This window comes from Bos taurus, chromosome 2, assembly GCF_002263795.3.
Source record: "Bos taurus isolate L1 Dominette 01449 registration number 42190680 breed Hereford chromosome 2, ARS-UCD2.0, whole genome shotgun sequence".
Lineage (NCBI taxonomy): Eukaryota > Metazoa > Chordata > Mammalia > Artiodactyla > Bovidae > Bos > Bos taurus.
The window spans coordinates 37721816-37749352 of NC_037329.1; the positions used below are offsets into that span (position 1 = coordinate 37721816).

The following is a 27537-nucleotide window of genomic DNA, read 5'->3' on the forward strand; positions in this document are numbered from 1 at the left end:
TCAGCCAAATTCTGGAAGGGCACCTGGAAAATGGTCCCCCAAAGACTTGACCTCTTCAGTAGCTTCCCTGATGTACAAGATTAATTTCTATAGAAGGAAGCCTTATTACTGGAGACAATGAGAACACTGGCAAATCCTGATTCAGACTGAATATGTAAATAGGGTGACGGAAGCATGAAGCATAAGAATGTTCTTTAATCCACATAAGACATAGATGGATATTGACTGATATTTTAAGAATATTATACATATTTGGAGTTTGTTGACAACTATAAACTGTTATACACATACGATATCCTTTAAAAGTTGAGTTTTCATGGAAGTAAAAACTTAGAAGAATGAATAGAAGACCATGTTTTATGAAGCTATTTCTAGTCTGGTTCTCTTGAGTATATCTAAATTCTTGAGTCTTATGCATGCTCATACTTTCTTTTAAATATTAGTAAGACAACGGCCCTAAAGTTTTTTCATCCAGAAAACACTGTGTTAAAAGCTTTGGAAAACAGAAACCATATTAACAAAGTACCTTCTAGTTCACTTTAAACCTTGCTCTAAACATCAACTAGTCTGCCTTAAAATCCATTGTAAAAGCTCATCTACCTGAATTCAGTCTCATAGTTTAAGCAAACTTCATATCTGTATAAATTGGTATGAAGTACTCTGATTTCTACAATGACAAATCAGAAAAATAATTTTGCTTTGTATGTCATCAGAGAGAGCTCTTGTTCAAAAATACTTTAAAATTCCTGAATTCTGTCCAGGGATTCAAAATGATTAAAACTGATTTTTAGGAAAAAAAATAGAGGAATTTCTACAAGTAATGGAAATTAAGATGAGTGTTTATTAAGTAGTTTCAGTCTGGGTACTAATAAAAATACAGGTGTTACACCTATCATAAAAATTTATACTCTTTTATCTACAAAAGAAAAATTACAGAAACAGTAAGTTTAGAAATATAAAGATGAAAAGAAGCAGACCCCACTATGAAGTGTCCAAGTTTAACAGGTGATTGTTCATGAAAGGCCAGGGGGCTCACTTCCTAATGAGAAAAGCTGAGAAAAGAATAAGGGATTTGCTGTCATGTAAAAAGTGTGGTGGTGGTAGTTTAGTTGCTAAGTGATTGACTCTTTGCGACCCATGGACCGTGGCCCACCAGGCTCCTCTGTTCATTGGATTTTCCAGGCAAGAATACTGGAGTATCTATCAACCTAGTGGGGTGGGATGGGGAGGGAGATGGGAGGGAGGTTCAAAAGGAAGGGGATGTATCTATACCTATGGCTGATTCATGTTGAGGTTTGACAGAAAACAGCAAAATTCTGTAAAGCAATTATCCTTAATAAAAAATAAATTAATTTAAATAAAAAACAACACTGGTAACAACCCAATTGCCCATCAACAAGAAAAGGAACAAATTAACTGTGGCATATTCATGCAATTCAATGGTGAAAATGAGTGAACTACAAGTGATCAGCATGGATAAATAACAAAAATAATCTGAGGAATAAAGGCAAGTTAAAGAAGATCATTTAAAAAAAAAAAAAAAGAATACTGGAATGGGTTGCCATTTCCTTCTCTAGGGGATCTTCCCCACCCAGGGATCGAACCCTGTTTGGCTGGCAGATTCTACCATTAGCCACCTGGGAAGCTGTAAAGTGAAGTCTATGGAAAATAAGTGCTCAAAAATCACTAAAATAATTTTTCAAAGACAAATTTCATTCTTTTATGGGAAGAAAGGTTATCAAATGCATCAATAAAAATATTTGCTAATGGGAGATATGAGATAGACTTCTATTAAAAAACCAAAAAGAATCTTAAAAAATAATCCATATATATTCACCACCAAAAGCAATGAATGGAGTTTGTGAAACTTTTTTTGTACTTTTCTATTGGATTATCTATTTGGACAAAGATTATCAAGATAAAGCTAAAGGCAGGCTAACTTTGGTATAAAAATGAAATGTGGAGTTATAGATGGTAGCCTTTTTAATGTTTTCCAAAGTAACAACTAAGCTCCCCAGTGGTTCAGTGGTAAAGAATTCGCCTGCAATATAGGAGCCGCAGGAGACGTGGGCTCGATCCCTGAGTTGGGAAGACACCCTGGAGGAGGGCATGGCAACCCAATCCAGCATTCTTGCCTGGAGAATCCCATGGACAGAGGTGGTGGGTGGACTACAGTCCATGGGGTCACAATGAGTCAGACATGACTGAAGTGACTTAACATGTGCACACACACCAAAGTAACAATTGTAAACTGAGGAATTGCTGCTCAGTGTGTTGAGGACGTGGTAATGGAAAAAGAGGAGCTTTCTGACTTGACAATTTCTATTTTATTTTAGCTACCTAATAGAATATTTCTTCACATTATCACTAAAAGCATGAGAGAATTTAAATATTTATTTGACATGTTTGAATTAAACATAAAATGTTAAAGGCTAAAACTGGATATTTGATTTTTACATGAAGTACTAACTCAAAATATTTAAGCTTCTCAGGGACATGTTCATACATCATGAATAACTGGCTCGGGAACATTCAGATATACACTGACTAAAGCAAAATGCTAATATTCTTATTTGGTGGCACAAACACCCATGCACAGAGTGACAAATGTGGAGTTCTAAGCTGATGCCCAGCATGCTAGAGGTAATTTTGCTTAATGTTAGCAAAATCTCATCTACGTGGAAACTTAAAGTACCACCCACTGCCTAAGAGCACATGTCACTGTCTCATTGTTGGTTTTGTTTCTATTAGAAGCTGCCTTCAGAGTATGGCAACACTTGGCAGGCTTTAACATATGTCACTCTGATGTACAGTTTAAACCCCTTTGTTTACAGAATCTATATTTAATTTTTTTAGAAATAAACTTTTAAACACATATAAAAATAGAGAAAACTATAATTAATCACCTCCTAGATTTAATAATTACATTATGCCACACTTCTCATGCTCCATTTATCTTTTCCCTTTCTTCTGTTAGAGAATTTTAAAACAGACCTCTCACATGAGATCATCAGAACTCTCAATACTTCCACTTGTAGCTCTATAAAACAAGGACTTCAGAAAACTACCATTATTCCATAATGCCGTATAATGAGTTCACATTCAAAATCTTTCTGATGTCTCACAAATGTCTTTCTTCAGTGGCATGCACTAGGCAGGCTAAAACAAGGTTCACGTTTGTGAATTGCTCGTGATTGCATTTGTGATTGTTCTTTAAGTCCTTTAAATCTAAAAAGGATTTCCCATTCCTTCATTTTCATTTTCTTGGTTCACTGCTGGAACCATAGCAATAAACTCGCAGGATGTGCCACATGCTGAATTTGTTTGATGGATTTCTCATGGTATCATTTACACAACTTTCAACTACAATTTTTCTTGTAAGCAGAAATTTAGAGATAAAAAGCTTTCCGGTCAAGCTTCTGTGGGTTAGAGTACTTTACGAAAGGTGCCATGTACTTTACATCCTGTCATATCATAACTTTTATATTTGCTCAGATCAATCAGCCAATTCAAGTGGTGGCAGCCTCTTGTTTGTATTTTCAAGTTTACCACATTCCTTTCTACTAATGCAAGGATCCTCGGCCTTGGTTGCACACCACACAACTTGGTTGCCTGGGGTGGAAGTATAGGGCGCGGAACTTAGAAACTACTGCTGACTGAGTCTTACACTCAGAGATGCCAAGTCACTCAGCCTAAGTTGTGGTCTGAATAGTAGGACTTTTAAAAAATTCACAAGGTAATTCTAATGTGCAGCTAGGATTAAGAACATAGAGGTTTTTGCATACATTAATAATCTTTGCTTGAATCAATGATTTCATTAAGGGTTATAAATTGCTGACTTTCTAATTTTATTGATTTTTTTTCTGTATTTATTACACTGTCTAGGGTTATTGGGTGATCCTGGGGAAAAATACATACAGGAGAGGAAGGATAAAATTTTAAATCTTCTCTTTAATTACTAGTAAGTAAATTAACTTAATTATGAGTAAGGCAGTGGGTCTCAAACAGCAGAGTGGAATCACATGGTGTTTAAAGGTGGATCTTAAAAGATCATTGATGTCTGGTTTGTGCCCCACGCTTTAGGACTTGGTCATGTGTAGGAAGGCCTGGGAATAATATTTTAACAACTCCACAGGCAATTTTAATATGCACCAAAGTTTGGGAACCTCTGGAGTGAGGTTGTGAAAAATTCTGAAAGAGATGGGAATACCAGACCACCTGATCTGCCTCCTGAGAAATTTGTATGCAGGTCAGGAAGCAACAGTTAGAACTGGACATGGAACAACAGACTGGTTCCAAATAGGAAAAGGAGTACATCAAGGCTGTATATTGTCACCCTGTTTATTTAACTTATATGCAGAGTACATCATGAGAAACGCTGGACTGGAGGAAGCACAAGCTGGATTCAAGATTGCTGGGAGAAATATCAATAACCTCAGATATGCAGATGATACCACCCTTATGGCAGAAAGTGAAGAGGAACTAAAAAGCCTTTTGATGAAAGTGAAAGAGGAGAGTGAAAAAGTTGGCTTAAAGCTCAACATTCAGAAAACGAAGATCATGGCATCCGGTCCCATCACTTCATGGGAAATAGATGGGGAACCAGTGGAAACAGTGTCAGACTTTATTTTTTGGGGGCTCCAAAATCACTACAGATGGTGACTGCAGCCATGAAATTAAAAGACGCTTACTCCTTGGAAGGAAAGTTATGACCAACCTAGATAGCATACTCAAAAGCAGAGACATTACCTTGCCAACAAAGGTTCGTCTAGCCAAGGCTATGGTTTTTCCTGTGGTCATGTATTGATGTGAGAGTTGGACTGTGAAGAAGGCTGAGCGCCGAAGAATTGATGCTTTTGAACTGTGGTGTTGGAGAAGACTCTTGAGAGTCCCTTGGACTGCAAGGAGATCCAACCAGTCCATTCTGAAGGAGATCAGCCCTGGGATTTCTTTGGAAGGAATGATGCTTAAGCTGAAACTCCAGTACTTTGGCCACCTCATGCAAAGAGTTGACTCATTGGAAAAGACTCTGATGCTGGGAGGGATTGGGGGCAGGAGAAGGGGACGACAGAGGATGAGATGGCTGGATGGCATCACTGACTCGATGGATGTGAGTCTGGGTGAACTCCAGGAGTTGGTGATGGACAGGGAGGCCTGGCGTGCTGTGATTCATGGGGTCGCAAAGAGTCGGACACGACTGAGGATCTGATCTGATCTGGAGTGAGGTTATTTGTTACTCAAATTACCTCCAGTGGTGATAAAAAGTTTTTTTTTTACTTGTTTTGATAGTGGTTGTTGCATTTTTGTTGACAGAAAACTGTATCAGATATATGAAAAGAGAAGAAAGCAAAGCTGACAGGTGATGTAACAAAATTATTAAGTTTAAGATCAGGCATAACTCCAATTTTCATAAGAATTAGTCAAATAATAGAGTGGTCAGTGGTATGCTGAAGTCTCCAGGCAATGTGATTCAATGAATAATAATTATTTCTTTAAATAATTTACCCTCTTTAATCTGCAGAGGCTTAAAGAGAAATTGGAAACAATTTTCTTAAAAGACTAATAAATTATTAAAAATTTAAATAATCATGATGATTTACATTTCAAATGTTACTCACCACTGGTAACATCGGAAGCATAGATAGGTGTAACAGTTGGTAAAGGTAGGAATATATGTTTGTGGGGATGAACTGGGACCTGGAGAGTTTGCATGAAGGTTATTCTAAACTAAAATATTTGAGATTCAACAGGTACCAGAAAGAAGGCTTTCTGGAGCTTCCCTTATTTCACTAAGAGCAGAAAACTTCTGGGAGGGAGGCTGCCATGGATTCCTTCTGGAGGAATTTTATGGCATTAAAAAAAAACCGGAGACACCACTTGCACCTTGTACCTGCATGAACAAACATCATCACAAACTGTCTTATCTCCTGCTGGTTCTCCTGGAAATCCATTTGTTCTCCCTACAGAAGCCTTTCCTGCCTGCATCCTTTACAGTAAGTTAGACATATAACCCCTAACCCTACTCATTTAGGGAACTACTACTTTTGTGAGCTTTATATGCATATGAATACTTAGGGTTTTTATTATTCTTATTAATCTGTCTACTGTCAGTTAAATTCACCGGCCCCCAATTACTTAACCCAAGAGCATAGAGGAAAAGTCTCCCTCTCCCACATCTCGCTAAGCATTTTCATGGGCAAATTGACACTATTTGCCAAAATAGAAATGTATACACCCTTGTCCAGGCAGTTACCCTTAAAAATGTGATCAAGAGAGACACTCAGATATGCAGTGATAGTTTTTACCATTGCTTGTCAAAGGGCAAAACTGGGAAAAACAAAATGTTCACTAAAAAGGAACTGGTTATATAATTTTCTAAACAATAGACACCCACTAAACAGGAGGCAGACCTTTATATATAGTGTTTTAGAAACACATGCATGGTTTTACTATGTTGTTAAGGAAAAAAGTAAGTCACAGAATAATGTATATTATCTTCACTGTAGTACAAAGAAAACATATGCAGATGTGTACATATTTACACACACACACTCACCAGTTTGGTTTGTTTTCAGATTTACTGTGTGTATGTAGGTGTGTGTGTGTGTATAGGTGTGTGTGTACAGGGGTGTGTGTGTGTGTGTGTATGTATAGGGTGTGTGTGTGTGTAGGTGTTTGGCGCAATGGTCATGGTACGGGTAGATGTGGGAATGAGGGAAATTTTTAGCTTTTATTCCAAATTCTTCTATTTATTTTAAGTAAGAAACATTCCTCAAAGAGAAAAAAAAAAAAACATGCCTTTTGTAACAAAACATGAAAAAGCTAAGTGAACCTTCATAGTAGTGTTTAGGAAGCTACAACACTGCAATTGTGGTAAGAAGACTATAATGACTATGTTACTAAAAAAGGCCTGAAAAAATAAGCATGGAAAAGCTTAGGACTCCAAGCCTGATGTGAAGAGAAATTCATATTCCTCTTGGTATTCGGAAGAGAAGTAGCAACAAAATTTTGTCATTTATACAATTTATAGTCATAATAAATCATAAAATTCAAGCTCAATAATAGTCCTTTATACATGATTGCAAATCTAATATTCTGCTTATGAATATGTATAATATAACTTCCTACTATATCTCCTTTACAAATTCAGTACATTTCTACTGAGGCATAAAATGTTCTCGTTTAAGTTTGGTCTTGTCTCATGATGTGCTGATGATTTTTTGTGTTGTAAATTACTTGCTCCAGACGGAGGAAAAAAGAAAAATAAATTGACTAGGGCTAGTCTCTCAATTATCTTTTATCTTCAGTATTTATGTTTTTTTTTTTAACCCATCCCAGTGGAAGAAAACTTGTATCCGTTTTAGAAGCAAAATTTAAATGTATAAAGAAAATGGTAAAAAAATATATATATCTGTATATACTATACAATAACAGTTTAAATGGATGGCATGTTAAAATTATGGCACTTCAGTACATATTCCACAACAAATAAATGTAGCACTAAGTTAAATAATCTGATCAGCTTAAAATTTCTATTTTACCACCATCTTTCTCCTTCTCTCTCACATGTATTGTCAAACATCAAATATATGAATGGAATGGAATCATCCATAGTTTCTCTCCTTCTTCTAGTGAAAGACCCATCCAAGTTTATTAATCCCTTAATGCCTTTTGGCCAACTAGAAATTTACCCTACTTTTATGTTTCTATGTCTTTTTTTTTTTTTTTTTCACTTCATACTTCAGCAAATTAAAAAAAATTTCCTTGAATTATAATATCGATTTACAATGTTAATATCTTCAGTACAGCAACATGACCCCATTATACATATGTATATTCCTTTTCATATTTTTTTCCATTCTGGTTTATCACAGGATACTGAATACAGTTCCCTGTGCTATATAATAGTACCTCCTTGTTTTCTCAACAGCCCTTCTTTCTGATGCAAAGAGTACACAATGTTTGGTTATTTTTATGACTGAATTGGTGTGCTACTTCTTAAAAGAAGGGAAAGGCCAAGGTTTATCCTTTAGAAGATACCTTCCATAATATAATATTTTCCATCATGAAGAAATATAATTACTTGTGCATAAATTTGCATTCTCACTTTCTTCAGGTCTTTATCTATTATTCTAATATACTTTTTCTATGAATATGGATTTTTTTTTCTATTGTATTATATGGGTTCTTAAAAGCCACCTCAAATTTTGGTGGAACATAAGAGACTGTAGAAATACATACTTTGGTATGAAGGTGTGAAGAGTGGAAAAATGGCACATTAACAAAAGGGGAAACAGGAACACTAAGACAACATTCCCCCTTCACTCCTTTTCAGCAGAATATACATAAACACATTCACAAAATCCATGGTCATAAGGAATGCAAGGCTATGGAAAAGACAAAGCCAGACAGAAAATGATAAACTCTCCTCTGCATAAAAGAGAAGAGGAGGTGCATTTACATTTTTAGAGAGCAGATATATAATGCTAATAAGATAGAAAATACAGAATAATGAAGACAGAAGACAACAGAAATGCAAGATAACAACAAAGCATATATGCTTAAAACAACTTTATAACATCCAGGGGAGCTTCTCCTTAAGACTGCTTCCCAATCAATCTAGGAAAATAGAAATGTGTTGTAGAATGGGTGATTATTCCATATGCTTTGGGAAGTTATCTGAGTATTCAAAGTTTTGGCTTTTTGCTTTCCAAGAGCCTACAATCCCTGGTACGAGTTAAAAATCAACCAAACCAACCAACCAACCAAGAAAAAAACAAGCAAGCTGATTATCCTGAACTGAATCACAAATGGAAATCTTTTCTGCCTAGGGCCTCTTGAGTTTTTCCCTATAAAATGACTCTACAGTACGTTAGCTATTTAAAAACAAATTCAGCAGTTGGTCTCAATTTCTGGTAGTGATCAAATCATTGCCTTGCTATCAATTCACTTTGTTGCTGACAATCTTTTCAAGTCAAATTTGTAATATCAAAAAGAGAAACAAAGGGTAGAGAAATTGTCTTCAAGTAAATGTTCAAAATACTAAAGAAAAATGAGGAACAATAACAGACCTCCAATCCTAAATCCTTTCATGTGATCCTTTTTATTTAGGAAACCAAGATAATTGGATAAAGATGTTTCTTTTGCCAAGACCTAGCCAAAGACAAAATAGACCAAAGACTTTTTAAATATATTTTATATTTAAGCCATCTCTACCTCATTCTGGGTGGGACTACCAAATTTTAAAACAAGATTATTTTCATATTACATTCAGTATTTCTGCATGCATACTGGTAAAGAGAAGATAACAAACTTTACAGGAAAAGTAGCAGCAAAACTGTCATTTCATCCCATTTACTCACAATCAAACTTAAGGGCATCTATAACTGCTTAGAAAAAGGATTATGAAACAAACCAGATATTTCTTTTATTCATATAATCAAATTTCAAATTACTACTCTTATCATTATAGCTTATTGCCATGGTTACAACTGAAATGTCTTAAGAAACACACAAGTAACATTAATGTAGTTAAAATAATAGAGTGAAGTAAATAGCATTTGTGTTTGCTGTGTTTGAAGGTTATGTTTCCCTGAAGAAGGAAAGAGGGTAAGTAAACGTAATACCTCCATGTTGGAATATGAACTTGTGTAGGAGTATACTCTGATTTAAGTAAGGGATGAAGTATAGTTATCAGGTGTGAATTATGAATGTGCATGTGGTGAAGACAGATGAATTACTCAAGCTGTATTTCCCTAAACACTAAAGTATTTGGTGAGCTATTTGGCATATGTATAAAAATAAAAGATTATACAATATTTATATATTAAATGAAACATAAATGTAATGTTTTACAAATTATCTATAATATTTTACCTATCTCTATTTTATTCATTAGTAAATCATGAAGAAAGAAAGAAAGTGAAGTCGCTCAGTCGTGTCCGACTCTTTGTGACCTTGTGGACTGTAGCCTACCAGGTTCCTCCGTCCATGGGATTCTCCAGGCAAGAATACCAGAGTGCGTTGCCATTTCCTTCTCCCAGGGATCTTCCCAACCCAGGAATCAAACCCGGGTCTCTGGCATTGCAGACAGATGCTTTACCCTCTGAGCCACCAGGAAGAAGGTGGTCAAGTGACTGAAACTGAGTGAACACACTGGTTGGGAGGAGAGGTAGAAAGGATGCTAAGGGATGGTCATTCCCTATTGGGTGTCTTCATAATCTAAGCTCATTCTCTTTACTAGTACATCAATACAATTACATACTGTGGCCTGCCTGGCTTTGGTAGTTAGAAATCTACAACTGCTCCCTCCAGCTTACTTCAGCCAGGATGTTTCTCCGGGTCTACTTTAGGCAGCACTGCTGGGAAGGCCGCATCTCCCTTGTGGTTCCAGCTAATGCCGGAAGACTGCCTTGCTCTACCTCCCACCACTTCTACAATTTGGTGGCAACCCATGCAGCGCTTGGTCCCTGCAGGCCTAGACATGGCAGCAGCTTCCAGGAACAGTTACTCCTATGGGTGATTGGGCCCCAAATGATACAACTATTTTCCTTGGGCTGTGAAGAACTTCCGCCTATCAAATGCTAGCATTCCAAGAGAATGGGGCAATGACAGGATATCGAAATATTTTGTAGCTAGAAATATAAATGGTGACACTAATGAGGGAGTGAGACGACTAACCTCATATACCAAAAGGGAGGGGGAATAAATACAACTCTTCTAAGAAAACAACTTGGTTATACATCTAAAAAGCCTTGAAAATGTTCATATACTTTGAATAGCTTTCTTCCTTGGGAAAACCTAGCCTAAAAGGCATATCAAAGCTGCAGGTATAATTTTATATACAAGGATGTTTACCATAATGTTATTTATATCCATGAAAAACACCTGAATGTCCAAATACAGAGCTATAGGTAAATATGATATATACTTGTAGTTTTTCTTTAAAGAATCCCCCTCCCCAATTTTAAGTGTATAGAGCTATATATCTCCACTAGACCTGAAACACTTAAGAGGGCAAGGATATCTGTTTTAAACAGTGAAAGCTATGTGCGAGCCAACTAGGCTCTCAAGAAATATTTTTGGAATAAATTAATGATGCAGTATTAAACATGAACTTATAGGAGAATTTTATATTAAATGGTAGAGTTCTGCCATAGCTAAGTAGCAAATGCACTCTGTATTTTTCTTTAAACTGAAATCTTCAAATCTCTTTTTAACAGTTCACAGCACTGCCATGTCTCCTGAGGAATGTTTAAATCGAATGACTTTTTGCTCAAAGGATTTCCAGTAGCTGCCCATGACCTGCAGCAAGTTCAAAGTCCCTGGTATTTACAGATCTCTATAATTTGGCCCAGTGTGGTCTTTGCACATCTTATCATCTCCCAAACCAGTTTTAAATGTTCCCATGAGACATTTCTGTCGTCTCTGCTGCTGTGACAATGACAATACTCTCTCCACAGCTGGTCTGCCAGTCAAGCCCCAGGCTCCAGGCTCACCCCTGCAAAGTTATCTAACAAATGGATTGTCCATTTGATGACAATGTTTCCTGCATAATACTTACTTGGCAGTTAACCACATATTATTTCATGCCATGTCTTTCCTACTATTAAACTGCAGTTTTTAAGTCTTATTGTTAAGTAGATTTTCACGTCTCTTCATCTTTGTGCTCAGTAGCTTGGTCATGTCCAACTCTTTGAGACCCCATGGATTGCAGCCTGCCAGGCTCCTTCTGCCCATGGGATTTCTCAGGCAAGAATACTGGAGTGAGTTGCCCTTCCTACTCCAGGGGATCTTGCCAACCCAGGGATCAAACCTGTATCTTCTGCGTCTCCTGCACTGAAGGTGGATTCTTTACAACTGTCCCACCTGTGAAGCCTCCATACTACACGTCATCTATGCTTTGAATAAAACACTACATTTCTTGGGAATAGCTTCTTTAGAAAATAGCAAAGAGCCTTGTATACACTATAAATAACACCAGAATCCTGGTATCAGGTTCAGATAAACTCAGATACCAGTCATTTAGTGATTTGAGTTTTACTGAATTCAAACTTTGTTTAAAAACTGTCAAAGTATTTGGATATCAAGGCCTAATCTAGCATTTATAAGTTGCTGGCATTGTCCCTCACATTATAAGCTTGATGAGAGGCAAGGGGCATGTATGTGTGGAGTCCATCACTATCTAACCAGCAATGTGTATAGTATATGGTTCATGACGTGGCTGCTCAGTAAACATTTAATGAGTGAAGACATCAAACATCTGTGAAAGTGGGAGACACTCTCCTTAATGTAATTCATCCTTTATATGAGGTGAACTTAAGGTAAAAAGAACATATAGACTACATTAGAATCTTCCAGGCTACTTTAGAAGCTTTCAGGTAGTCCACATTTAAGTACAAAAAAATGAACATTTCAGGCAACTCTTCTCTTTTAATATGAAAAAAAACCAAAACAAAACTGTGAAAGGAAAGACTTTGACTTACATAAGTGATTAGCCAACTTCCCAAGATTATACAAAAACCTGTGTGTGAGGGCATCGCTGTATTTCTTTATGATAAAAAATTCAAATATTGAATTGACATTAAAAATATTGATGCTCAATCCTTTAATTTCTTTACAAATGACATATATAAATCTATTCAAACATGTTAAAAAATTAAGCATATTAAGAAGTACTACCTTTAAGCAAAGTAGCTCAATATTGTCACTATTAAAATTTTGGCTTGACTGATCTCATCAAGAGACAGTAAATTTAGAGAGCACACTTTGCTTGGGCAAAACGTAAGAAAGATTTTTTTATATGATTAAAAACTCATACCTGTTGATCTCCAAGGAAATGACTTCTCAGTTGAGCTAGAGAAAAAGAAGGAAAAAAAATGGAACATTTACTTCCTTTGTTGTAAACTTTAACTGTGGATCTGTTTTGAACATAAACATTTAATTTTCACATTTAATTATATAAAAGTATATTAAAACCTCAAACAATATTTAAAGTGACTGTTCTAAATTAATTTTTAGAGAGTATTTAACCCCCTATGCCAATCTGGGACAAATTTGTATTTCTTAGAACTTAAGGCAAATTATTAAAAGACATATGATTCTCCTTGAATAAGACAAATATAATAGCACAGCTAACTGTGACCTTCATAGTACTTATATGAGGGCACATGCTGCTTTATCGGACAAGGTGATGGCAACCCACTCCAGCACTCTTGCCTGGAAAATCCCATGGATGGAGGAGCCTGGCAGGCTGCAGTCCATGGGTCGCACAGTGTCGGACACGACTGAAGCAACTTAGCAGCATCAGCAGCATGCTACTTTATGTGGAATAATTTATATGAAAACTACATATAAAACAACATATATATCATACACTGTATGACATATACATTAAAAAGAACCAAAAAGGTTATTAAGTTTATTAATTTTACTTATTTTCAAAAAAGCCTTAGATGCTGTAATAGACATATAAGTTAATGGGGTCAGTTTACTGAATGTTGTCTTATAAAATTTAAATATCATAAATCTTTATATCAAAACACAAAGTTTTACAAATTAGGGGTAAATTTTAACTATATATTTTTCTCTATAAACTTAGAGTGCTATGCTCAGTCGCGTCCAAGTCTCTGCAGCCCCATGACTATAGTCTGCCAGGCTCCTCGGTCAATGGGATTCTCCAGCAAGAATACTGGAGTGGGTTGCCATGTCCTCCTCCAGAGGATCTTTCCCACCTAGAGATAGAACCTGCATTTCCTGTGTCTCCTGCATTGGCAGGTGGATTCTTTACCACTGAGGCACCTGGGAAGCCCAGTTTATAGAGTACCAATTTTAAAAATTAGTGCATAAAAACATATCTGAGCCTCCCTGTCCATCCCCTCCCTTAAAATAATACGGGAAAGCATGGTTCTCAGGGGACAGTGTAGCAGAACAAAGCAATAAGAGAGGCTGAATTATTCGGCATTCATTAAATGTTAAAATACCTCACATATATTATCTCCTGTATATTATTCACAACAACCTAATGAAGAGGTGCCTTATTATCTTTATTTCACAGATTAAAAAACTGGACAAAGTCTTATTCCATTAGTAGATGGAAGAAGTGGGATTTAAACCAAAGATGGTTTGATTTCAAAGTCAGGGCTTCTGACCATTGTGCTACATAGAACAGCTTGTGATTCCATTTTTGTATTAAACACACACACATGCACACATAGACACACACAATATGCCTAAGAAGTGTAGAAAAATAAAAATCAAAGTGCTAGTGGTTTTTTCTGTGGGTTACAACTAAAAGGATTTCTTTCTTTTTAAACATTTGTATTTTATTTAGAAATCAGAAACAAATACATACTGAAGTATTTTGGAAGTGTTTACTAATTTTAAGGCAAAGGTACAAGACTTTGCACTTAAGGAAACTCTAAAATAAAGAAAAGAACAATACTTTCAGAGCTGTAGTTGTAAGATTTTATTTTTTTATTTTTTTTGTAGTTGTAAGATTTTAAATCCATGTTAGTCCCTTGGTATTTTCCCCAAGTCATTAAGTGGCTGATGAAACTCCTGCTGGTTAAAAACTCTAGATTCAGTAAGAACTCCCCAAAGTTCAATTTTGCCTGTGATCTGCGAGCAGCTCACATTCCGGGACCTTGAACTAGCTGTGCCCAGGGGGACATGCTCCCAATGAACAGAGTCAATCACTTAACGCTCATCTTCAGCACTCCGATCATGATCCTCCACCTGATGTACTCCCAACTAATTTCAAAAGGGACTGATGGGAAGAAAAAACAGATGAAAATTTGGTCAAATATCAATAAATGGCATATTTGTCTTGCTCCTGAAGATATTACCACATTCTCAAAAGTGGTTTCCAAAACTGAATTCCAATTCTCTTGAATATTATAATTTAGTCCTATCATCTTGGAGAAGGCAATGGCACTCCACTCCAATACTCTTGCCTGGAAAATCCCATGGATGGAGGAGCCTGGTGGGCTGTTGTCTATGGGGTTGCACAGAGTCGGACATGACTGAAGTGACTTAGCAGCAGCAGCAGCAAACCTATCATCTAAACTAGCTTTCTAAGCACCAAAGTTGCTATTACCCAACTGTATTTCTATCGACATATTCACATTTTTTGTCAATATTAAAATCAAACTACCAACCAGAAATGTTTAATATACCTCAGGTGTCTTGGGAGTGGTGAAGTCTATTATCTTCTGGTTGAAATTTACATAAACCTTAATGAAATATATTTACAAGTTTTTTTTATTTTTGAAATTTTAGATCATAGATTATATGTCATCTTAACTGCTCAAATTGGGCAAGGGTTGTGGCTGTTTTGTGCATTTCTTTAGGTCAAGTGCACTGCGTATTGCCTGGCACACAGATGTTTAATGTGTGTGTGTGTGCTCAGTCGTGTCCAAATCTTTGCAAGCCCCTCTACTGTAGCCTGACAGACTCCTCCATCCATGGAATTTTCCAGGCAAGAATACTGGAGTGGGTTGCCATTTCCTACTCCAGGGGATCTTCCCGACCCAGGGATCAAACCCTTGTGTCTTGTGTTTCCTGCTCTGGCAGGTGGATTCCTTACCACTGTGCCATCTGGGAAGCCCCTAATATATACGGTTGTAACACAAATTGTGAAAAAAGTATTAATAATACTGAGTTCTTCATTGTTCTGAGGGATCAGGTATATGTAAATTATTACTATTTTGTTCATAAGCTGGCTTGAAACTCAACATTAGAAAAAACTAAAATCATGGTATCCAGTCCCATCACATCATGGCAAATAGAGGAAAAGTGGAAGCAGTGATAGTTTTATTTTCCTGGGCTCCAAAATCACTGTGGACAGTGACTATAGCCAAGAAATTAAAAGATGCTTGCCTCTTGGAAGGAAAGCTATGACAAACCCAGATGGCATATTAAAAAGTAGAGACATCACTTTGCTCACAAAGGTGCAAAAAGCTATGGTTTTTCCACTAGTTATGTACGGAAGTGAGAGCTGGACCATAAGGAAGACTGAGCACCAAAGAATTGATGTTTTCGAATTGTGGTGCTGGAAAAGACTCAGTAGGACAGAAAAGCCTGGTGTGCTGCAGTCCATGGGGTTGCAAAGAGTCAGACATGACTTAGCAACTGAACAACAACACTTTGTTCAAACAGGTCTAATTATTCTCCCCTACTCTATGTAGGAAGTTCCAAGTTCCTATAACAAGCAGGAAAGCAGCATTTCTGGTCCTGAAAAGACCTTTGGTCATCAAAACACAGTAAGGCATTCCAGTCCTAAATATTCATTGGAAGGACTGATGCTGAAGCTAAAACTCCAATACTTTGGCTACCTGATGCAAAGAACTGAATCATCTGAAAAGACCCTGACGCTGGGAAAGATTGAAGGCAGGAGAAGGGGATAACAGAGGATAAGATGGTTGGACAGCATCATTGACTTGACGGACATGAGTTTGAGCAAGCTCTGGGAGTGGGTGATGGACAGGGAGGTCTGGCTTGCTGTAGTCCATGGGATCACAAAGAGTCAGACATGACTGAGCAACATGAACTGAACTGAGGTGAAGGCATGGGGAAGGCGGATTCAGTTTGATATTTGGCAAAACTAATACAATTATGTAAAGTTTAAAAATAAAATAAAATTTAAATTATCAAAAAAAATAAAATTATGAACACGAAAAAAAAAATTACTTTTTCTCCTATCATATTCTAGACAAACAATAAAAAAAAATCACGGGGAAAATAAGTTAATATTGAAGATTAAAGATAAAAAATTCCATGGTATATTTTGAAGACTATATATTTAGCCCAATTACTTTCACACTAATTCCACAATCCTGGTCATTATATATTATTCATAATAGTCTATTTCTTTCGGAACCACCACTCTAGGATTCAGAGATCAGGCAGTAAATACGTGAAGTTCTGAAATGCTGTTTCAAGTCACTTTTATTGGAACAATAAAACTAGAGGCAGCTCCATATGACACATAGGTGTATTCCTTCCTCCCTCTCTCCCTCTAGCCATCTATTCCAAAAAAGATTTCCCCAACTTAAAAGACGCTTGCTCCTTGGAAGGAATGTCTACAACATGTCTCACAGTATTGTGGCCACGGATGACTCCATTCCATTCCCTTTCACTTCTCATCTGAATATGCCAAGAACCTCCTCTGCAGTGTGAAAATATTTTAAAATACAAGAATGGGATCATCCATGACAACTTTGTTTCAGTGGGAAGATGCATTCACAATTTCTAACAACTTAATTATCAACAACCTTCTAGAATGAAATCCATTCATAAGTTTGGGACTGTTTGGTTGGACAGCAAACTACAGTTAAAAGCAAAATCAGCAGCAAATTAATAAATCAAAGCAATTCATTTTAATGAGAAAAAAAAATCTTAGTTTTAAGAAAGACACCATGCCTTTATCAGTATTGATGAGAAAATGCAATAAATCACTATAAAATTCCGTGCACTTAAGAAATTATGTATTTTTTTTCATTCACAGACATAAATGGAGCCCAAAACACCTTTGTTAATATTTACTGCAGACGTTCAGTTCAGTTCAGTCACTCAGTTGTATCCAATTCTTCGAGAACCCATGGACTGTAGTGCACTAGGCCTCCCTGTCCATCACCCACTCCCAAAGCTGCTCAAACTCATGTCCATCAAGTTGGTGATGTCATCCAACCATCTCATTCTTTGTTGTACCCTTCTCTTCCTGCCTTCAATCATTCCCAGTATTAGGGTCTTTTCAAAAGAGTCAGTTCTTCGTATCAGGTGGCCAAAGTACTGGAGCTTCAGCATAAGTCTTTCCAATGAATATTCAGGACTGATCTCCTTTAGGTTGGACTGGTTGGATCTCCTTGTAGTCCAAGGGACTCTCAAGAGTCTTCTCCAACACCACAATTGAAAAGCATCAATTCTTTGCTGCTCAGCCTTCTTTATGGTCCAGTTCTCACATCCATACATAACGACTGGAAAAACCGTAACTTTGACTAGATGGACCTTTGTCAGTAAGGTAATACCTCTGCTCTTTAATATGCTGTCTAGGTTGGTCATAGCTTTCCTTCCAAGGACGAAGCGTCTTTTAATTTCATGGCTGAAGTCACCATCTGTTGTGATTTTGGAGCCCAAGAAAATAAAGTCTCTCACTGTTTGCATAGTTTCCCCATCTATTTGCCATGAAGTGATGGGACCAGATGCCATGATCTTAGTTTTCAGAATGTTGAGTTTTAAGTCAGCTTTTTAACTCTCCTCTTTGCCTTCATCAAGATCCTCTTTAGTTTCTCTTTGCTTTCTGCCATCAGGGTGGCATCATCTGCATATCTGGGATTATTGATATTTCTCCCAGCAATCTTGATTCCAGCTTGTGCTTCATCCAGCCTGGCATTTCGCATGATGTACTTTGCATAGAAGTTAAATAAGCAGGGTGATGATCTACAGCCTTGACGTAGTCCTTTTCCAATTTGGAACCAGGCCATTGTTCCATGTCCGGTTCTAACTGTTGCTTCTTGACCTGAATAAAGATTTTTCAGGAGGCAGGTAGCCCATCAGGCTCCTCTGTCCATGAGACTCTCCAGGCAAGAATGCTGAAGTGGGTTGCCATGTCCTCTTCCACAGGATCTTCACAACCCAGGGATCGAACCCAGGTCTCCTCCATTGCAGGTGGATTCTTTACCATGTAAGCCACCAGAGAAGCCCATAGCTGTCTTTGAAATCCCCTTATAGTGATGTTTTCCTATGTTATGAGTCAGAAAACCAGCCACTCACAGTCCCTTGCAGCCAGAGGGCCAATCAGTGACAGGGTCTAGAAGAAGGCTGGTCAGTGTGGCAGTGGTGCAGCAGGGACCAGCAGTGGGGGGCCCAGTAGAGGCAGTGGGCACTGTTCCCATAATCCCCAACTCAGAAGATGGCTCTCTGGCCTTCCCGGAGATTCTGAAGATTAACACCTCACAGCTTCTGACAAGTTCTTTTCTAGCTTACACAGGCCAGAGAGGATTCTACTGTTTGTAGCTGAAGGTTCTGACTGATGTTTATGACTGAGACCAAATATAAATGGCCCTCTGAAAAAAAGATAAAACCTCACTCCTTAACTCTTGACCTGTATTTCCAGCTGCGTACTGGATATAATACATTTCGTAGTTGACATACTGAAACCCTTCCCCCCGCCCCAAATAAATTCCCATCTAATCATCACCACCTAGTCACTCACTGAAGAACATGGAGCTGTTTTACTGACTACCTACTGTCCCCGAACCCCGCTCATGTACAGCTCCACAAGGGCAGGGAAGTCTGCCTCGTTCACAGATACACTTACAGAACCTACAGCACCTTGTGGCACACGCCTGTCACTCAAAACACACACCTTCTGAATCCATCGCTACCACCAAGTACAGTTCAGGCTTTCATCCTCATGGTCTCTTGGGTGGATCATTCTTTCAGGCTCTCTCCTAGCTGGTCTGCTTGGCTTTGATTTCTCATCCTTTCAGGCTCTATTCCAGGCTGTTGCTACGGTGATATTTCAAACACTCAAATCTGAAATTCTCCTGATGCTAACGCACAACAGATTCATACAGGATACATTTCAAGCATCTTGGTTAGTATGGCAGAGATTCAAACATCTTCAGATGGTGCAGAAGGCCCTCCACCACCTGGTTCCTTCGAGTCTGCCCTTTCCCACACAAACCTACATTCTAGGCATTTCTAATTACTTGCAGTTTCCTCATATATCAGGCTGCTTCAGGCTTCTAGTGCTATTTTGGGGGTAGAATGTGTAGAACACAGTCTGGAAACTCAGAATTACCCAAATTTCAGAATGGTATACGTGTTACAACGTAACAATATATATGTCATACACACCCATGGATTGAACACTCTAGTTTACTTTTACTTTTTAATCACTTAATAATAACAGGAATGTCTTTGTAAAACGGTCAACGTTAATAAGTCAGCACTCGATTTCCTCCTGGATTCTACTGTGTCTGACGTGAGCTTCAGTGGACAGTAGTAGCAAAACAGCAGCAGAGGGTGGAGTGGAGAAAGCCTGATGAAGCTGCACAGTAACTGCATCACGGCACTTCTCACCTTCTCCCTGGTCTAGCTGGGGCTCTATCATCACTAGTGAGGTGCAGGCCACCATCACTTTCTCGTCCAAAACCCACTGAATTGGGATACAATCCAAGTTATTCCACTTTGTTTAGAAAAACAGTTAAGAAATTTTATACTACACACAGAGACATGTATGTGTTTAAGTATATGTACAGCCCTTATTAATAGCTCAAAAGTTAAGCACAGTCAAAACTTAAGCTTCATTTGGTATTAGTGGACAGGAATTACTGGAAGGAATACACCAGAAACTGTTTTACTTATGAATAGAGTATGGGCATGTACCATTGTCTAGACTACATACCCTCCACGACATTCTCTCTGGTAAGTACAAATCATTCTTCAAAAATCAGCATGATGAAAGTTGATCACTTCTTCTTTATATTAACAATTAATCTACCTTGATTCTTATTTTTCATATGATTGTAACTGCAATTCTTGCTTATCTGTATCCACTACCAGATTATGGCTCTCTTGAGGATAAAGATTGTGGCTTAATTCTATTTGCATCCAACCACAATTGAGTAGAATGCTAAATAAATGATAGCTGATATTAATTTTTTGAGTTGCTCATTATTAGGGCTAATCCTATGTTATTTTAGAATTGTTTCAATCATTCTACAAAGGAATTTTTGGCTTTTTCTACATCTTACAGAAAAGATGTCTACTGTAAATATTACATGAACCCATTCAACAAGTATTTGTTGATCATCTACTGAGTGCCAGACATTGTTAGAGGCTGGGATATAATGGTGAAAAGAAGCAAACAATGATCAACACTGTTAATCAGGGAAATGAAAATTAAAACCACAGTAAGATGTCACTTCATACTTGTGAGATTGGCTATCACCAGTTCAGTTCAGTCGCTCAGTTGTGTCTGATTCTTTGTGATGCTATGAACCTCAACACGCCAGGTCTCCCTGTTCACCACCAACTCCCGGAATCTACCCAAACTCATGTCCACTGAGTCGGTGATGCCATCCAACCATCTCATCCTCTGTCATCCCCTTCTCCTCCTGCCCTCAATATTTCCCAGCATCAGGGTCTTTTCAAATGAGTCAGTTCTTTGCATCAGGTGGAAAAGTACTAGAGTTTCAGCTTCAACACCAGTCCTTCCAATGAACACCCAGGACTGATTTCCTTTAGGATGGACTGGTTGGATCTCTTTGTAGTTCAAGGGACTCTAAGAGTCTTCTCCAACACCACAGTTCAAAAGCATCAATTCTTCTGCACTCAGCTTTCTTTATAGTCCAACTCTCACATCCACACATGACTACTGGAAAAACCATAGCCTTGACTACACAGATCTTTGTTGACAAAGTAAAGGATATAAATACCAAACATTGGTGTAGATGTGGAAAAAAAGGAACTCTGTTCATTGTTGGTGTGAATGTAAATTAGTACACCCACTGTGCAAAACACTGTCAAAGTTTTTCAAGAAAAACGAAAAAAAATAGAACCACCATATGACCCAGCAATTTACTCCTGGGTATATATCCAAATAACAAAAATCACTAATTCTAAAAGATATATTTATCCCCAATGTTCATAGCAGCATTCTTTATAATTGCCAAGATATGGAAGCAACCTGAGCATCCACTGACAGATGAGTAGACAGAAGATGCTGTGTGTGTACACACACATATACACACCCCAGAATATTAATCAGCCATAAAAAGGAAATTCTGCCATTTTCAGCAACATGGATAGACTTGGAGGGTACAATCCTAAGTGAAATGTGTCAGAGAAAGTAAAAACTATGATATCACTAATATGTGAAATCTAAAAAATAACACAGACTAGTAAATATAACAAAATGGAAACGGATTCACAGATACACACAACGAACTAGTGGGTACCAGTAGGGAGAGTGGTGAGGGGAATACCAAAACAGGGGGAGGGGTGAGAGGCACAGACTGTGTAGAAAATAAATAGGCTAGGAGGGTATATTGTGCAACACAGGGAATATAGGTAGTATGTTATAATGACTATAAATGGACTATAACCTTTAAACATTGTAAATTACTACAATGATTCAGTTCAGTTCAGTCACTCAGTCTTTTCTGACTCTCTGCGACCCCATGGACTGCAGCATGCCAGGCTTCCTTGTCCATCAGCAATTCCTGGAGCTTACTCAAACACATGTCCATTGAGCCCGTGGTGCCATCCAGCCATCTCATCCTCTGTCATCCCCTTCTCCTCTCACCTTCAATCTTTCCCAGCATCAGGGTGTTTTCAAAAGAGTCAGTTTTTTGCATCAGGTGGCCAAAGTCTTGGAGTTTCAGCTTCAACATCAGTCCTTCCAATGAACACCCAGGACTGATCTCCTGTAGGATGGACTGGTTGGATCTCCTTGCAGTCCAAGGGACTCTCAAGAGTCTTCTCCAACACCACAGTTCAAAAGCATCAATCTTCGGTGCTCAGCTTTCTTTATAGTCCAACTCTCATATCCATACATGACTACTGGAAAAACCATAGCTTTGACTAGACGGACCTTTGCTGGCAAAGTAATGTCTCTGCTTTTTATTATGCCCCCTAGGTTGGACATAGCTTTCCTTCCAAGGAGCAAGTGTCTTTTAATTTCATGGCTGCAATCACCATCTGCAGTGATTTTGGAGCCCCCCAAATAAAATCTCTGTTTCCCCATCTATTTGCCATGAAGTGATGGGACTGGATGCCATGATCTTCGTTTTCTGAATGTTGGTTTTTAAGCCAATTTTTTCTCTCTCCTTTCACTTTCATCAAGAGGCTCTTTAGTTCTTCTTTGCTTTCTGCCATAAGGTTGATATCATCTGCGTATCTGAGGTTATTGATATTTCCCCCGGCAATCTTGATTCCAGCTTGTGCTTCTTCCAGCCCCGCATTTTGCATGATGTATCCTGCATATAAGTTAAATAAGCAGGGTGACAATATACAGCCTTGACGTAATCTTTTCCCAATTTGGAACCAGTCTGTTGTTCCATGTTCAGTTCTGTTGCTTCTTGACCTGCATACAGATTTCTCAGGAAGCAAGTCAGGTGGTCTGGTATTCCCATCTCCTGAAGAATTTTTCACAATTTGTTGTGATCCACACATTCAAAGGCTTGGCATAATCAATAAAGCAAAAGTAGATGTTTTTCTGGAACTCTCATGCTTTTTCTATGATCCAGCAGATGTTGGCAATTTGATCTCTGGCTCCTCTGTCTTTTCTAAATCCAGCTTGAATTTCCATCTGTTAAGTCCACAGTTCATGCACTGTTGAAGCCTGGCTTGGAGAATTTTGAGCATTACTTTGCTAGTGTGTGAGATGAGTGCAATTGTGTGGTAGTTTGAACATTATTATTGCTTTTCTTTGGGACTGGAATGAAAACTGACGTTTTCCAGCCTTGTGGCTGCTGAGGTTTCCAAATTTGCTGTATATTGAGTGCAGCACTTTCACAGCATCATCTTTTAGTATATGAAATAGCTCATCTGGAATTCCATTACCTCCACTAGCTTTGTTCATAGTGATGCTTCCTAAGGCCTACCTGACTTTGCATCTCAGGAGGTCTGGCTCTTGGTGAGTGATCACACCATTGTGGTTATCTAGGTCATGAAGATTTTTTTTTGTATAATTCTGTGCACAGGTACACAACTAAAGTTCAATTATAAAAAAGTTCTGTATTTTCTGTACATGTTAACTCCTGAATTCAAGAACCACTTCATGTTCACTGAGATGAAATCTCAGTAGCTGGAATAAATTCCAAAATGCATTTTTCTCATTCTCTACCATTTCATTACTAACTGAAGTTATTCCATTAGCAAATGTGTAGGTGTTCTGGATACTAAATCCATTTTGAGAAAAATTTTGGCAACTCATTATTGGTTTGTTGTAATTACCTTTGTAATTCATTGCTCTAATATTTACAAGTCTACTTTTTACTTGATTCCAAGGTTTATTTCTCTCAGTTAAAAGATGAAAGGTCGGTTTGCCTCTTTATCTTAGGCAATTTACACTGAAATTACAGTAGTCATGTAGAGATGTGAGAGTTGGACCATAAAAAAGGCTGCGCACTGAAGAATTGATGCTTTCAAATGGTAGTGCTGCAGAAGCCTCTTCTAAGTCCCTTGGACAGTAAAGAGATCAAAACAGTCAATCTTAAAAGACATTAACCCTGAATATTCATTGGAAGGACTGATGCTGAAGCTGAAGCTCCAAATCTTTGGCCATGTGATGCAAAGAGCCGACTCTTTGGAAAAGACCCAGATGCTGGGAAAGACTGAGGGCAGGAGGAGAAAGGGGCAACAGAAAATGAGATGGTTGGATGCCATCATCGACTCAATGGGCATGAGTTTGAGCAAACTCTCAGAGATAGTGAAGGACAGGGAAGCCTGGTGTGCTGCAGTCCATGGGGTTGCAAAGAGTTGTACATGACTAAGAAACTGAACAATAACAACAAATACCTTGCTATCCTCTAGGCATTACAAATTGCTTTTTAATAAACTGCTTCAGAATCTTCTTAAATATGAAAGTGGGACTCCAGAGTTCCCAGGTAACTCCAGATTTCCTATTATGCACCTAGGATTTTCTCTGCCAGAATCTGGCAAAATAACTACTGCTGCTGCTGCTGCTAAGTCTCTTCAGTCGTGTCCGACTCTGTGCAACCCCATAGATGGCAGCCCACCAGGCACCCCTGTCCCTGGGATTCTCGAGGCAAGAACACCGGAATGCATTGCCATTTCTTTCTCCAATGCAAGAAAGTGAAAAGTGAGAGTGAAGTCGCTCAGTTGTGCCGGACTCTTAGTGACCCCATGGACTGCAGCCTACCAGGCTCCTCCATCCATGGGATTTTCCAGGCAAGAGTACTGGAGTGGGGTGCCATTGCCTTCTCCTGATGGAATCAAAGGGCTCTCTAATATCATGAAACATCTTCTGATGTTCCAAGAACTCATACCACCTACCAGCAGGTAACTGATAGGTTTTAACTAGTATTGTTTAAGTTTGCGAAATATACCTCATCTCTTGCTTTTAGTTAGATAAGAATTAACTAGGAAATAAATACCTTACATTAAACAGAGATCTACCTTTTGTTTTCATGCCTGAACTAGAGCAGTAAGACAAAATTAAATAACACATCATGACTATTCTTCCCAAGACAGGTGTGCATGGCTATTTTTCCACTAGGCTATTTCAATAAATTGAAGACAGGAAGACCAGTACGTAGACAATGAAGGTGAACTGCTTTGCCTGCTGAAGCAGAGGAGGGGAGCTGGGAGGCAGACAGCTATCGCAACTCACCGTTAATGTCAGACTTTATTTTTCTGGGCTCCAAAATCACTGCAGATGGTGACTGCAGCCATGAAATTAAAAGACGCTTACTCCTTGGAAAAAAACTTATGACCAACCTAGATAGCATATTGAAAAGCAGAGACATTACTTTGCCAACAAAGGTCTGTCTAGTCAAGGCTATGGTTTTTCCTGTGGTCATGTGTGGATGTGAGAGTTGGACTGTGAAGAAGGCTGAGCGCCAAAGAATTGATGCTTTTGAACTGTGGTGTTGGAGAAGACTCTTGAGAGTCCCTTGGACTGCAAGGAGATCCAACCAGTCCATTCTGAAGGAGATCAGCCTTGGGATTTCTTTGGAAGGACTGATGCTAAAGCTGAAACTCCAGTACTTTGGCCACCTCATGTGAAGAGTTGACTCATTGGAAAAGACTCTGATGCTGGGAGGGATTGGGGGCAGGAGGAGAAGGGGATGGCAGAGGATGAGATGGCTGGATGGCATCACTGACTCAATGGACGTGAGTCTGGGTGAACTCCGGGAGTTGGTGATGGACAGGGAGGCCTGGCGTGCTGCGATTCATGGGTCGCAAAGAGTCGGACACGACTGAGAGACTGAACTGAAGGGGTTCTAAGGATCCTAGAATAACAAATCATTAGCCTTTAGATAATAAAGATATCTCAGCAGTGATACTACAATTTTGGGAGCCTCTTCCAAATTTACTTATTGCCTATTCACAATCAATCTCAACAAACCAAAACCAAAAGTTCTTCCTTCAAATTCATGATTTCTTTATTGTGTTATCAGACCCTAGAAAATTTTCTATTGGATGGAGACTGATTTACTTCTTCCTACCAAAGGACCACTTGATACCAGCAGTCAAAAAACCTGAAATGAGGCCTTCCCTGGTGGCTCAATGGTAAAGAATCCATCTGCCAATGCAGCAGACACAGGTTCAATCCCTGGTCCAGGGGGATCCCATATGCTATCTATGGAGCAACTGAGCCCATTCACCACAACTATTAAGCCTATGCTCTAGGGCATGGGAGCTACAACTACTGAGCCTATGTGCTGCAAAGCCTGCACTCCCAGTGTCCCTGGTCTGCAGCAAGAGAAGCCATCACAATGAGAAGCCCGCACACCACAACCAAAAGTAGCCTCCACTCGCTACAACTAGAGAAAAGCCCACACAGCAACCAAGACCCAGCACAGCCAAAAATAAATAAATAAAATTATCTTAAAAAAAGAAAAGTGAAACCATGACAACATGCTCTTACTTGTAGTTTATTATTATTTTTATGTGTTACGGTTCTAAATTGCCCCTGAAAATGGTATATGCCTATAATTTGAACTAAGCAAGGAATAAAAAAATGAGACAGGGCAAAGGATTTCTTTTCATAATTATCTGTATGTCTGAGGGTAACACCTAGGATTAAAAAGAAAAGGCCCTGGAATTTAAAATGATATCCTTCACATAGGATACAGCTGTTCCTGACCGACGGGCAACATGACACAAACCCCGCGTTCCCCTCCCTGCCTGGCGATGGATTTCTGCCCAGCAACCCGCACTCACACGTCACAGTCACCTGGGTGGCCAACTGCAGGCACGGGCAAGATGGCCGCAGGAAGGCAGGCACGCTGCTTTATGGAGGATGGGAAGGGTCGAAGGCTTACAGTCTGACCCATATTCTTCCTCCTGCTCGGTGACACCTCGCCTGAAAAAACTGGCCTCGCTCTCAGAACGTGCTTTTAAAACGTCAGTCTTCAAAAGATCATGAGGAACAGCAAGGGCTGGGATAAAAGTGCAGTCCTGTTTTCCACAGGCTGCTCATTTTGAGTAAAACGCACAACTGAACACGGGGGTGAATGTTCTTGATCTCATACTGGCTCTATGTAGTTCTCACCCTTGTTTACTCAATTCTTTCTTCCACTCTTCTCTCATGCCACTTCACCATATTTTGGACCCTTATAACACCTGTCTGAAATACATTCCAGGAAAGGGTAATACAAAAAATAAATAATATTACAGTGAGTCTCTGAAAGAGAAAACTATGTAGTTGGTGCACAGTAAAAACACATTAAAGGAACAGGAAATATCAGATTAGCCATTTAAACAATTCAAGTAACTTTCATGGGGACTGAAGGTGAACACACATTTTAGAAGATAAATATTATTTGACAAAAGCATTTT

The 27537-nt window shown here is 38.5% G+C and overlaps 1 protein-coding gene across 17 annotated transcripts in view; it reads right to left on the bottom strand.

Annotated features, from left to right (window-relative positions):
• PKP4 (plakophilin 4) overlaps positions 1-27537 on the bottom strand; it is a 258317-nt gene that overhangs the window by 77451 nt on the left and 153329 nt on the right. For 14 of the 17 annotated variants that reach the window (NM_001191491.1, XM_024998423.2, XM_024998419.2 and 11 more), the window contains one exon: positions 12821-12855. The exons of the other annotated variants lie outside the window; for them this stretch is intronic. In NM_001191491.1, the coding sequence (NP_001178420.1) occupies positions 12821-12855 (35 nt within the window). The remainder of the gene's footprint in view (positions 1-12820; positions 12856-27537) is intronic. 17 annotated transcript variants of the gene reach the window in all.